We start from the raw sequence: 14,079 nt of genomic DNA, 5'->3' as shown, positions 1-14,079 counted from the left end.
ATATTTGACGCGAGTTTCTCTCTTTTTTTTAAACCGACGACCATACAGACTGAAGGATAAAAATAATAAATATTGGAGTTATACATATTTTGTTGAATACCTATCGTGAAAACTATTAATCACAGACGAAATTTTGAAAGGTCCGATGTTTATGCTTTTAGATTTTTAATTTGTCCATGTAAGGGTGTTTTCAAAACATGTACTAAAATTGAAGGTACCTTTGCAGATATTGCTATTAAAATTTATATATAATAATAAAAATATGAAAAAGTTGAAATTTTCAGTTTCAATTTCATAAAAAAAATATTGTTACTCACGTTTCATACTCGACTGCTACCAGCTCTGTATGATCGAAGACCCTGTACATTTGTTATGATATCGTAGACTATTAGATAAATCTATAAATTGAATATTGCATTAGAAAATATAGAAATCATCAGTCAAATGTCAAACTCAGCAGGTGCCATTTGGATAACTCTTCTGCTCGTGAAAAAATAATCTCAAAAGGCACATGAAAGTACTTAAACCGCAGTATGTTTCTAATAAAAATAGATAGATTACAACTCTTATAACAAATTTAAAAAAAATAACAAAAAAAATTGATTATTGACATTAAAATCAATTTGAGTCAACATAATAAAAAGTATTCACATTTTCGTGAATACCAAAATCCCAAATTCTGTACAAATTAAATATATATAGAATTACTATATTTACTTTTTAATAACGTTTCAACAAAATATCTACCATGCAGACAAACATATTGCTATTCAAATACTTTCGAATACCTGTCTATGTCCTTCTCAATGACCATCAATGACGTCAATCGATGAACAGACTCCTCCAATTCCACGATTCCCATACCATCTCGACATACTCAATTCCATCCACCAAATTACATCATCAGTCACAGTTGAGTCCTCGTTAACGCGCAGCAAATCAGCTGCTTCGAAATTCGCGGAAAGTTTCGGATTGAGCATGAAACGTCGACAGCGGTTTCGTAACTTCCCTTACAATTCCGTCGTAGTCTCCACAGGGCTCTGTTCGCCTAAATACGTAAATCCCAGATGAGAATAATCCTTCCTTTCCCTGAACGTAACGTTGTCGTTCGATGGGCTAGGACTCAGCAGATCGTTGCCATGATTATAGAGGGGGTTCAAAACCGGCGTCGCGTCGTGGTTGTTCACCGTGTTCGCGTTGCTGTTGTTGTGGTTCTTTCTACCGAGGGTGGATCGTCGCAACGAGTGGATGTTTGCGTCTCCATGGGTTCCAGCTATGCTGGAAGCACGAGCGGTGGTTGCCGCTTCCGAACTTACGGGACTTTGTTGACCTGGGGGATGACAAACTTATAGAGAAACCAATATTGGGGGAACCTGAATCCGGAAGTTCAGAAAATGATGAAAGTTTGCGAACATAGAGGAGATGTCCTTCCGTGTTATAAATTTTAATGTTGCCTGGGGATGAGGAGGTGAAAAATCACTCCAATTTTGGAGGGATCACCAGGGACTGATAACGAAATTTTCAACTCCACGTCATACCACCTACATGGTCATTTCTGCTTCAATAGTCAACGAGATAACGTGTCCCCGTTTCTGTCGTAACACCCTCGTAAAGATAAAAATAATCTCGATTACCTGTACTCTCCCCATTTTCTTTGGTAATGTAGCTAACATTGTCCAGACTGAACGCGTGATTCTTGTTGCTGAAATCTAGCTGGAGATCGTTATAGCTGTCATTGTCGTCGACAGGGACGCTCATCTGAAGCACCTGTGTCTCGTACTCCTTCAAATTTGGTTCCACGTAGACAGGATCGTAACGCGGTACCACGTACATACGTTGCATTCGTTCTTTGTACGCCTTGTATCTATGCAAACGACAGAAACAAAAGTTCCCCTCTAGAGTATGCGCCGTCGACTGCAAAGTCATGCAAGAAACGAAGCGAACGGTTCCGCCTCTGACGTATCGCTCTGTTAAATGTTTTAGGAGGCATCCACGCCGGAAAGTGTAATTAATTCTAATGGAGGTAATAAAGGGAACGATGAATTTGCATGCGACGCGGGCCGACCCGTCCGACCGATGAATATTCATGCGTAACACTGGAAAACACTTCTTTCACACGATATTAACGGTAACAACGTTGTTGGCACAATAATTATAACCGAAAGCTGAGCGTCGTAAGAGAATCGTCCGAATTATTCGCTCCTTCTTTGGCGTACAAGATGCATTATTTATAAGTCGAGTGATTCAATTTTGGGTAACTGTGTGAGGTAAAGAAGACCCTTGGTGATTCATAAGATTACTATTTTTATGATTTGTTGTTGAAAAGTTTAGATGTACCTAGTAAAATTAAATTAAAATTCGGGCTCTCTCCATGGTCCTCCATGAAGGTTAAAACAGTTAAACTGAATAATTACCCAGCTAATTAGACTAAAGTTACATCAATCGTTTGAAACATAAACTTCCACCATATTACTATTATTACTCATATTACTTTTCGTGACAGTCGAAATAAGGAAAGAAATAAAATAAGGTACTTCTGTCTCTTGAACAGGGAATAAATTTTGCTATAATTTTCATTTGATTTTCCAAATTTCACTAACAAAAACTTAGCCCAGCACAAGGTTTATTTAAGGATCTCGTTTAAATAATTTGAATTGAACTTACCTAGACCAAGAGACGCAGATGTAGATGATACCAGCGATTCCTAAAATCAGTATAACACAGGCGATGATTATCAAAGCATAAGGAAATACTTCGCCACTGAAAGCAATAGCAGTTTGCGTGCGAACTGGCTCAGCTGGCATCACAGGTGCATGGATGTCGATGGCGTTAGCTCTAACTAGAGTAGACACGTCGAAAGTGATATTCGACATTGCTGGCTTCTCTATGATAGATCTGGAACAAAATAATACAGCCTCTTGCAATTTCAAACCGGAGAACCTTGTACGATAACAGAAGTCTATGAAGTAGTCACGAGGAAGCGAGTCAGTGGGAACTGCATGGTGATGTAAAACTATTACGTTATTCCATGATGACTATGACTTTATCGAGCCTCGTAACTGTTGTGATAAGTGTTTACAGTTTATAGAACAGTAGATCCAATGAAAATCAAGGTTTAAGGAAAAACTTAAGCAAAATAACTGCCAGAACATAGAGTAAGCTCGAATAAAATTAATTTTAAAAATTGTTACAAAGAGAAATGAAAATTGCTGTAAACATAAAAGAACAATATTTTCAAATACTTTTTTTTCAAAAAGGTAATGGTCCTTTGAAGAGGAAAAAGAAATGTCTGTATACCTTCTTCATACATCGTTAATTAATATTATCTAAAAGATTTCTATTGACTTACCTTTGTATTCTTGAGCTATTTCTATCCAAAATAGCTTCCGTATCTGGATCAACCGCGTAGAACCATACATCCGAGTCCTGAGGATACATTTCAACGGTGCCATTTTTGGTCAGGTTCTTCCTCACAGCAACTCTATCAATACCAATCAACAGACCACTCTTCTCTTCAATTATACTAGCAATTTTAGGTGCTTCTTTTTGCAAGACATCGGGTGACGCGTCTTGGACCACCAGGATCATTAGATTCTCCTCGCCAATCAAATTGACAATGACCGGAGCGACGATTGAATTAAAGTTGTCAGTCGAATTAGGATTATCCCGAACGCGGACATCGAATTTGAACGGAAGTTCCGCCGGATCCACGTTGTCGAACGTAGCAGTGGTTCTAATTATTCCGGAAAAGCCGTCCATGGCGAAGTAATCCGAGCCTCTTCCTCCGAGTATCTTGTACTCAAGTTTCCCGTATTTTCCATTGTCCTTGTCATGAGCCTTTATTTGGATCACAGTCGATGTAAACTGAGCTGCTCTGGGTATCGCTGCAAAATAACGCCCTCGGGATAGCTTTTGATTACTTTCTGGGAAGATGAATTCTGGCTTGTTATCATTCACGTCGAGCACTTGAATCTTCACCTGTAAATTGAAAATGTGATTCCTTCTTTAAGGAAAAATAAGGATAAGCTCCAAAGGGTGAAAGGATGGCAGCTCCTGAATTGAAGACTCAGTTAGGAAGTTGGGAAGTTAGGAAATTAGAATTTCAGAATTTAGTGGAATAAAATCCTAATTATGCTAACGATTATGAGTAGCTCTATTAAATTAATGAAAATTGGGACAACTAAACAAAAACTTAAATTTGCAAAATTAAAAATTTTCTGTTTAAATGCAATTTGCATAAAATATTATATCCAATTGATTTATTAGATAAAAATTTTAAAAGTATATTTCTATTACCATTGTTGTATTCCTGCCAGAGTTCAGCAGACCCGACAGCGACTCCAATCTGATCTTAACTTGATAAGATTCGGTCGTTTCGAAATCCAAAGCACCTTTCTTCAGCCTTAACGCACAGTTTCGTTCCTCCGTTACGTTGGCTTCAAATAATTCATTCTCGTTGCCGCTGTAAATCTCGCACTTCAACGGCGTCGTATCGTGGGCGTGACTATTAATGACCGTGATTATCTTGATGAGCGTGTTATCGCCCGCGTCCTCGGGCACATCGACGTTGTACGAGTTTTCTGCGAATCCTAAGCCGATTTCCGGCGGTACCGTCGCAACGTGACGAACGTAAATCGGCACCGTCGTGACCGACGACAATTGCGGCTCTCCCATATCGTACGCGCGAACATCGACCTGAAATATTCATTAACGCGACCCCATGAATTTAAAAGATTTCATTATAGCGCCAAATTTAATGACAGAAGTAACAGCGAGTTATTTTTTGACCCTCTATCCCTGAGACTACGGCAATTAAAATTGTATTTTTATTTAATTTTCTAATTTTCAAATTATTTAAAATTTATACTTCTTAATTTAAAAGTCTGAATACTTGATTTTAAACTAGGTATCTTCGTATATGTTTTGTAAATCTGGGTCATAATCGACTAGAGGGTTGATAAAGAAAAATAGACAACAGATATAAATAAACGAAAAATACCTGATATTCAGTGTCAGTTTCCTTACGCAAATCGTCTCTAATTCTGAGCACACCGGTATCTGGGTCAATCACGAAATACTTGTTCGCTATTCCACGACCGACGATTTCGTATCTCACCTATGAACAGAACGGACAATAGCAATCTCAGCTTCAGAATAGAGATTCCTGTCGATGGATCGCGAATGTATACCTGATTTCCGGGAGCTGTGCCATCGGAATCAGTTGCTATAAGATTGATGACCGTCGTACTGATGGGAACGTCGTCGTCCAAAGTAATCGGACGCGGTACTGACGTGAACACTGGCGGAATATCATTAACATCCTAACATAACAAAGAAATATATACACATACATATGTAGCTGTCTAGAAAATTAATATGAAATCCAATTTTCATTATAAGAGCATTATTCCATCACTATCATGATTTTTTTAAATCTATTTAGTCAACTTCACGATCAATATTAGAAATATTTCCAATTACCTTACGAAGTTATTTCATATATTTTGCCTTCATTATTTAAACATTTGATGTGGAAAAATAAAAAATAAAAATGATAGTAATCAATACCTGTACATTGACCACAACCTTGGTAGTAGAACCAGGCAAATCACTGGTATTTTCCACAGTTCCAATAATAAGGATGTGTTGATTCTCTCTCTCGTAGTCCAAACCACGGATGGTTTTTATCACTCCAGTCTTCGGATCAATGCTGAACAGCTCGGTGTCCCCTTGTTTGATCATGTATGTGATTTGCTTCTTTGTGTCCGGATCATCAGCCTGGAATTAATTGCGTTTGCTTTAGGCTCGAGAAGGATGATCATTCGTCCAGAATTTACCACGTTCCTTCCACTACAATAGTAGAATGAGAATCGACAACGCAAAAAGTTGTCCAGTCTCTCGCATGAAATTAACGTTTCGCGCTAATTTCTGGATGAAACATTTATTTTATCAACAACAAAATGTCGTTCGAGTGTATCATGATTTACCGTCACTTGAAGCACCGTGTAATCGGGCACATTCTCCTTAACTCGGGCTTCGTAGCTACTCTGATGGAAAACGGGAACTTCGTCTTCAACATCTATAACTTTCACGGTAACGGTAGCGGTAGCCAGACGATAATCTGGTGCACCATCTCTGGCAGTTACCACGAACTTGTATTCCTGAGGAATTAAATAAAATTCAATTTTATAGGCGCACTTGAAACTTTTCGTGTTAACTTTGCTTTTAAAATTAACGTATGAACCCTTCAACAGCGGAGTCTGGGTCAGTCGAGATCAAAACTTACAAGACATATAAGTGCAAGAATATTAACGTAACTTGAATTGTATAATTTTTAAACGGAAGGGTTTTATATATATTGGAAGAACAATTTTTAGAGAAGCAGTGTAAAATTTGGAAAAATTAAATTAAATTAGGGAGGGTCAACTTTAATTTTGAAACTGCTGTATTTCGAATAATACTACTAGTATTTATTAATAATAATACTTGAAAATAATGAAAAAATTAAAATTAAGATCCTCTTAAATCTGGAACAGTCATCATTTAAATTTAATTTAGACTCCTTTTGATTTTCCTTTTGATTTGATAAATTTTTTCAATTTATGATAACCTTTCGTTCAACAGATTTCATAAGATCGTTGATCTGAGTCACGATTGACCCGGCACGAACAGGTACTTACATCATTCTGCTCGTAATCCAGAACGATTTTCGTCAGCACGTCTCCAGTTTCAGGATCCACCGTGAATGGGATATCGTCCGGTGCAAAATACGTGATTTCAGCGTTAATACCTTCATCAGCATCTTCAGCGTGCACGCGGCCAATTAATTTTCGAGCTTCACCTTCTTTCACGGTGAATTCGTATGGCAAATCCACGAATTCCGGATTTTTGTCATTAATGTCAGTTACTTTGATGTTTACCGTCGCTGTGCTGGAGAGACCACCGGAATCTTCGGCCTTTATCAGCTGATAGATAAAATTGTAATTGGAGATCGAACTTTCAATGAATTGCCATTATTTCAGAAAAAAACTAATTTTTGGATTTATTAAATTACTTTATAATTTTTTAATATAGAAACTAACAGTGTCTGTGTATTTAATAATTATTTAAAGGATGCACGAGAGTCGAAGGAATTTGTAAAATTAACTTACCAGCTGATAACGGGTTAAATCTTCTCGATCTAATTTCCTTATAACAGTGATTACACCTGATTTATCACCGATCGCGAACTGGCGTAGATCGTTGCCAGAAACTATCGAGTATGATACTGGATCATTTTCAGGATCAACTGCCTATAGAATGAATATTAAATAGGTTCAAGGGATAAAACAATTTATATTTATTTATTATAAAAATGATTTTATAAAAGGAAAATAATCTTTCAAGAGATTGAATAATCCTCTTATGTAAAATTTTTCTTACTAATGATTTTATACTTTTTAATTTTACTTTACATAGCTTTACCTCTTACCTGATAGATTAATTAAAAGATTAAAGCTTTTAGAAGTCAAGGGTCAGTATGGTACTCGAAGGGTTTAATTTTCAGAAATGTGTGGGTTTATCAGAAGTGGATATGTAGGAATATGTAGCAAAGTAGCAAATCTACGATACGGGGTAAGTTTGCTTGAGGGTAAACGAAGAGTTAGCGAGTTGCAAACTTTCAAGAGAGCATTAGCAAGCTCAAGGAGTATGTTTTAAAATCTAATGTTCAGTTGGTCTGTTTGTTTAACATACTTTGGTAAAGTTCAAGATTTACTTAATTTCAGTAACCTCTGATGTGTTACAATGAATCAAATTTTCAAATTTCAAGATCAAAATATCCAATATCCAAAAATACTAGATCCAATGTACGTGGTCATATTCCACTTAGATTGCTTTTACATTTACTAAGTGTTAAATAGTTACAAATACCAACTTTTATTGCACAATAATCATAATATCATCATTACAAAGTAATAAGACAGTTCGCTAAGGGTACAACACAGCATCCTCAAGATCTTATTACGAAGAACCGCTTATACGTGCAAAGGGTTAAATTATTCCATTGTAATTAAGGATACTCACAGTAATTGTTGCGACCGTGGAATTAATCGAGGCTCCCTCGCTGACCTGCACCTCGTATACCGGTTGTTGAAAGACTGGGCTTCTGGTATTAGGTCCAGGGATTACGTTAACCTCGACGATGGTTTGGGAATACTTTCCACCCTTGTCGGTTGCTTGAACCGTAATACTGAACTGTTCGCCAGCGTTCAACTTCCTTACCGATTCGATCACACCGGTCTTCGGGTCGATTTTAAATTTATGCAACCCGTTATTCGACACGTGATAAATGCTGTACGTTATCTCGGCGTTCTCCCCTTCGTCGTTATCCGTCGCCTCCACCTGATGGGATCCAGTGATATTGAATTCTTTGCCGTACATATGGTGCAGGTGTAAATGCGATTTTTATCGTATCTGGATGAAAGGGAATGAAAGGAAAATAGCTATGAAAAGAGGGGAAGAAGGGATACGAGGGAAGTGAAAGCTGTATGGTATTTATTTATTTGGATTTTATAGGAGCCATGAAATATTACAATTTTGTTGATATTATAATTTTGGGTAAAAATTCATTGCCTTTTGATAATGTAGGTATTTTAAAAATTAATCATTTATAAACCTAAAAGAATCTATTAGAAAACTATTACAACACATTTAATATTTGTCCAATATCCATATAATTCCCTGAAGAATTTTAATGAAAAATAAATATACAGTTGTTCCAATTATAGCTTTATAATTGAAGAACAATATTCATCTTATTCTTTTACTTCATCATAAAAGAAAATGGTACTTGAATAAACTATTATCTCCTTAAAACGTCTGTCCAATTCTTCCTGACATAGTATTGTATCCCTTATAACACCATTCAAATTTCTTCCTTTGTTACCATTAATATCGCAGAATTATTCACAGTGAATGTCTACCTACCTTTGTCACCACTCTCTTTGTTTCTCCAGCTTGAACAGTGATAGGAGCTATCATGGGAAGCATGGGAGCATTGTCATTAACGTCGTTCAATGTCACTACGAATGATAATGGCGCGGAAGCTGCGACACCCGTTTTTTCTCTGGCCACCACTTGAAACCGGAAACGGCCTGGACTCGGAGGATCCCGGTCCAGATTCTCTTCGTTTATGATTAGCACACCGGTCGGGTCGATCGCAAAGAAATTGGTGGTTAATTCGAACGTGTACGCCGGTTTTGGATCTTCTGGGCCCTAAATGTCAATTTTTATTATTTCATTTATGTAAATATTTTGCAAGTTTGGAGTTAGGAATTTTGGGACCGAATTAATATAAATTGCTACAATTTTTATTTCATTTTGTACTTCATATTATTTTCATTTTCTAAATTTTACTATATTCACCTAAGGATATTAAATTAGAAATTATTCATTATATTATTTTACTATCTTTATTCTAAAATTTATACTGCTCTTTTGTTTTATATCATCAAATCAAAACCTATTAAACATTTCTTTTGAAGTTCATCATTTTATATAATATCTACAACTCATGTAAATTGATGAATGAATAACGAAAAGTAATTACTACCCCTAGTACTACATCTCCAAAAGAACCTAATATCTCGTGAATATTTATAACAGCCACACGTGAGACTACAGAGCATGCAAAGAAAGCTTTGATCAACAGAAACTTGTTGCAGTATTAACGAAATCTACAATGTATTTCATTTAGTTTAAAATTGTCCCATGCAAGCGAAATAAGTCCTATATATCCCAAAGTTGATCAATCCTGAAGCAACATTCGAAACATCGGCCCGAAGAAGTACGTTCATTTCGAGAAAAGAGATCGTATCCACGTTCATTCTATCGGCGCATAAAGGACTTTGCAAATGAACGTGTGGGCGTATCCGCTCTTCCACGTGCAATAAAGTTGCTGAAAATGTGTCCGTTAACGACTGACCGAAGCCCGGCGCAATTGCATCGTGGCAGACTGTGCAGTACAGTTCCGGTTGGGCAATTTCGACGGAAATTGTCGATGTCTTGTTGAAATGAAACGCATCAGCCGTTATCTTTTTCGCTATTACGAGACTGTTACATCTGATTACAGCGGTTCAATAAAACGGACATACAATGAAAATTTTAAAATAATATTGCACAAAATTAAATTAAAATTGTGGCTCTCTCCATGGTCCGCCGTTCGAGGGTTAAACTTAAAAATAGCTACAGATAATAGATACTTCTAATTTTTATAGAAATTAGCAAGTGATTTCAATTTTTTTTTTGTATGGTTATTGCATATTACGTCAGAGAATTTAATATAGAAACTTATGAAAGGATTTTCCAGCGGATAGACCGGATGAAAGGATTATTTTGCTCGTAGAAATTGGAAATCTCCGTACAAGAACGAGAAAGTGCAACGTTGCCTGTTGCAAATTTTATGCCAATGATAATCGTTGCTCCTTATCGGTAAACCTGGCTGCTCCATTTAACTCGCCAGTATATAACCACGATCTCTTACAACGATATGCTAATTTTACGGATATTCCTGGATAAAATATGTATTTCAGATTATGTAATCGACTTCCTCCCGTCATCGAAGAGGTGGCGAGTCGTTTTGAAATCTACCGTGTAAATATTCATTTCTGTCCTCGTTGCTTAACCCGTCGATCCTTTCACCAAATATTTTTCTTTCCTTATACAATAATCGTTGTGATAATAAACAAACGAAATTGTCATTCGCGAGTGATAAGGGAAATTAAGCGGTCAACGCACTGATTGAACTTACCAAATCAGCATCCGAAACAGTGAGCACTATAGGATCACCATTTTTATCAATAACTTTTGTTCCAATAGGGGCATTCTCGTCCACGAAACCCTCCACGTTTGATGCTGTTATAATTGGAGGATTACTGTCTACTGGCTTCACTGTAATGGTCAATTTGGCTGTAGCTGATCGCTTCGCTTCGGATACTTCGACAGCCTATCGTGAAACAAACGAATAGATTAGTTAGTATTATTTCAGGATTTTGAATTTAACCTGTGTTCAGAAGATAAATTCGAATTCGATTGATTAACTTCGTAGAGTTCATTATTTTAAAAAGAAAAGAAATAACAAGCACTTTGGAGTATTCCTGTAATTTTTTAAATAAATTTAATGCCAATTTCTGTTTTAGCTATTAAGAAGAAATTAAAGAATAAAAATTACTTTTTTATGCGTCTATTATAATTATGCAAGTTGAGAGTAACTAATAAAATAAGGTACCAAAAAGTTGGAAGAATTAAATTACAACTTCTTCTGGATGTCAAACTTTCTCCCAACAAATATTGGAACTTTATCAAAGTGTTCTGGACAAAGTTGGAGTATTGCAAGTGGAAAATAAGAATCTAATGGATCTATACAAGAAATTGGTTTCCAAGGTAAAAGACGTTGATTACGGAAACTTATTGGTGCACCCTTGTATGGGCTCTTTTGTATATACTTTTAAATTACTTTTTTAATTGGTCTTTCCTACAGTTATTAAACTAAATAAAAATTGAAAAGAAAATATTTTCAATTTTTGAGGTCGATTATTACAATACTCACCTTAATGATGATATCGAATTTCTTGGTCACCGTCGTATCCACCGCTTTGATTTGCTTCACGGCGCCTGTATTTGGATTTATTTCGAAAAACTCTCGATAATTCGATGGGTTGCCACTGAGGAACGTGTAATAAATAGGCGCGTTTATACTGTCCATATCAACAGCCTGTATTTTCTCCGGCGATATATTGAGTATTCCGGATAACACTCCACTCGATACCTGGTGGGAAAAAAATGCACAATGCATAGAACCGGTTCGTCGATGGTTTACTATGGTGTCGCGTAAGATTTCAATGCAAAGAAATCGATCGTGTATTAAAGATGAAGGGTTGTTCGCTGTGTTTCGCTTCGCGATTCATGTTTCTTGCTACGAGCGCAATGGAAAGTTACATCCGTTTCTGAATACCCTATTCGAATAATCGTTTGAAAAATTATTAATAATTTCCGGAAAGATTTTTTTTAATAAAAAAAAGCATTCATTAATTTAATAATTCAATAATTTTGAAATAATAATATCTATTAACAATTATTTGATCCTATGAAATTTAGTTTTCTTTTTTAAATTACAAAAATAAATTATTTTTCGAATGACTTTATATAAGGTATCCTTAATTATAAATTATAATGTAAGATATGAAATTTAATTCAAGGAAGACGAAATTGATCAGCTTAGCTCCTCCACGCCTTATAAGAATACCGTAATATTATACTGTGTAATATAATATACTGTATTACATGATAATATGTTAATGCATTATAATTTAAGCAAATGAGATGCACGATATGATTACATAAAAGAGGATGTCCTACTTAAGGTTTCCCATTCTGAATACGCTTTGACACTTCGAATGAAAGTTTTAATTGGGTGCTTTGTGACTCACTATAGCAAATCTTGAACCTGACGTAATGGAAACGTTGAAATGGAAATGCTTTGTACGTCAGTTATACTTTTCGAGTTATTATACTTCACTGATAGAAAGCACGTAATCAATAATACGGCTACTTCTAAGAAAAGCAATTATTCTTACTTAAAATTGAGTGACTCAGAAGCTGCTCATTATCATAGAATTTAATTTTTATTACTTTGTAATTCTTAGTCAAATAAGAAGATGCTTCAGAAGTATTAAAAGTTTGTAATATTTATGAAAAATCACAATCTAATATTGTGAATGTCTTGAAAATTATAACAATTTATATTTACGTGCAGTAAAATTTCTGTTTGCCATGGAAATTTTGGAGACAGGAGAGTTAATTAAATTATTTCAAATGACACATAAATTAAATGAATTTACATACAGATGCTGAATATTCAGGATTAATGCAAGCTCCATCCGAGAGCATGCAACCTTGGTAGATGAAGGAAGGATCCTGGTCATCATCGTCCCTAATGTTTACTGTCAAGGTGGTAGTAGATGTGAAACGTTCAGATACATTCCTTGCTCGGTCCTGTGAACAAACAGGATATAATTACACACTACATAATTATTATGTCCTGCTATCAATCACTGAAAAGAAAAAATTTCATGCACGATTGAAAGTATTTTTTATATTGTAATGAATGTAAAAAGCTTAGAAGCAATTGATATAGGTACTATTTAATATCTTGAATAAATAAAAAAAAATTGATTGAGATTTAATATAGTATATAAATTATTGAACAATTACCCTAAATGTTGCGATAAACATTTCTTTTCTTAAATTGATATCACATATTTTAAATGGTTGCCGGTGGATTCTTGAATAAAATTAAAATAAATTCTCAGTAATTTGCGTTTTTATTGTAAGGAATGTAATTTATATTTAGAAAATAGTTTTAATTTTACTAGATATTATAATTAGAATTTTCATTATTTCAGCTCAAGTTTCAACTTAAAATTTCAATTAAATACGTTAACAATATTTACCGTTATTTCAGCACGAAATTAAAAACATATAGAACATAAGGAGTAATTGGAAATACGTCACTGCAGGAAAAAGATTAATAATTTAAATGAAACTGTATCACGTTCTTGGGAAAACAAACCTGTATTCGTACGGATCGATATAGCAAATTTCAAACAGTAATTGTTGACACGAATGATTTAATTATTTAACAATCAAATTGGAAAATTTATTTTTGTACCGTGTACGCGTTAGAGTGTACTTTATATACGCGTTTGCGAATTCTGAAACGTATGGAGGAAGAGAAACAATAATAATGTCAAGTATCCCTTTGTGCTGTGAGTTCACGGCGGAATTGAAACTAGTTATTTCAACAGTGTTTCATATTTCATAAATCCAATGTTCATGCTTCAAACTGAATGTTGAAATAACAATTTCAGGGAGATATATGAAAGAATGTCTGAAAACAATTATTTGATCAAGCATATGTTAATAAAACAAATATTATATTGCAATCTTCGTTTTTTAACAAAATTTGATGACATAAAAATGTCACAAAATAGCACTTATGGTACATCAATTTAAAGCTTGAAGTTTGATGAAAAATATGCT

At 35.1% G+C, this 14,079-nt stretch overlaps 1 protein-coding gene across 3 annotated transcripts in view; it reads right to left on the bottom strand.

The window, feature by feature from the left end:
* Window positions 1-243: 243 nt before the first annotated feature.
* LOC114883104 (cadherin-99C) overlaps window positions 244-14,079 on the bottom strand; it is a 111,791-nt gene continuing 97,955 nt past the window's right edge. For all 3 annotated transcript variants that reach the window (XM_029200534.2, XM_046287002.1, XM_029200535.2), the window contains 16 exons: window positions 12,883-13,032; window positions 11,588-11,806; window positions 10,790-10,984; window positions 8,968-9,255; window positions 8,065-8,382; window positions 7,152-7,292; window positions 6,681-6,965; window positions 5,988-6,161; window positions 5,569-5,778; window positions 5,190-5,321; window positions 5,000-5,116; window positions 4,297-4,695; window positions 3,350-3,978; window positions 2,665-2,895; window positions 1,635-1,864; window positions 244-1,330 (listed from right to left, as the gene is read on the bottom strand). In XM_029200534.2, the coding sequence (XP_029056367.1) occupies window positions 1,011-1,330; window positions 1,635-1,864; window positions 2,665-2,895; window positions 3,350-3,978; window positions 4,297-4,695; window positions 5,000-5,116; window positions 5,190-5,321; window positions 5,569-5,778; window positions 5,988-6,161; window positions 6,681-6,965; window positions 7,152-7,292; window positions 8,065-8,382; window positions 8,968-9,255; window positions 10,790-10,984; window positions 11,588-11,806; window positions 12,883-13,032 (4,038 nt within the window). In that variant the 3' untranslated portion in view covers window positions 244-1,010. The remainder of the gene's footprint in view (window positions 1,331-1,634; window positions 1,865-2,664; window positions 2,896-3,349; window positions 3,979-4,296; window positions 4,696-4,999; window positions 5,117-5,189; window positions 5,322-5,568; window positions 5,779-5,987; window positions 6,162-6,680; window positions 6,966-7,151; window positions 7,293-8,064; window positions 8,383-8,967; window positions 9,256-10,789; window positions 10,985-11,587; window positions 11,807-12,882; window positions 13,033-14,079) is intronic.

Source organism: Osmia bicornis, chromosome 9 (genome assembly GCF_907164935.1).
Source record: "Osmia bicornis bicornis chromosome 9, iOsmBic2.1, whole genome shotgun sequence".
Lineage (NCBI taxonomy): Eukaryota > Metazoa > Arthropoda > Insecta > Hymenoptera > Megachilidae > Osmia > Osmia bicornis.
The sequence above is the reverse complement of the archived record's forward strand: the minus strand, read 5'-3'. Positions and strand labels throughout refer to the sequence as shown.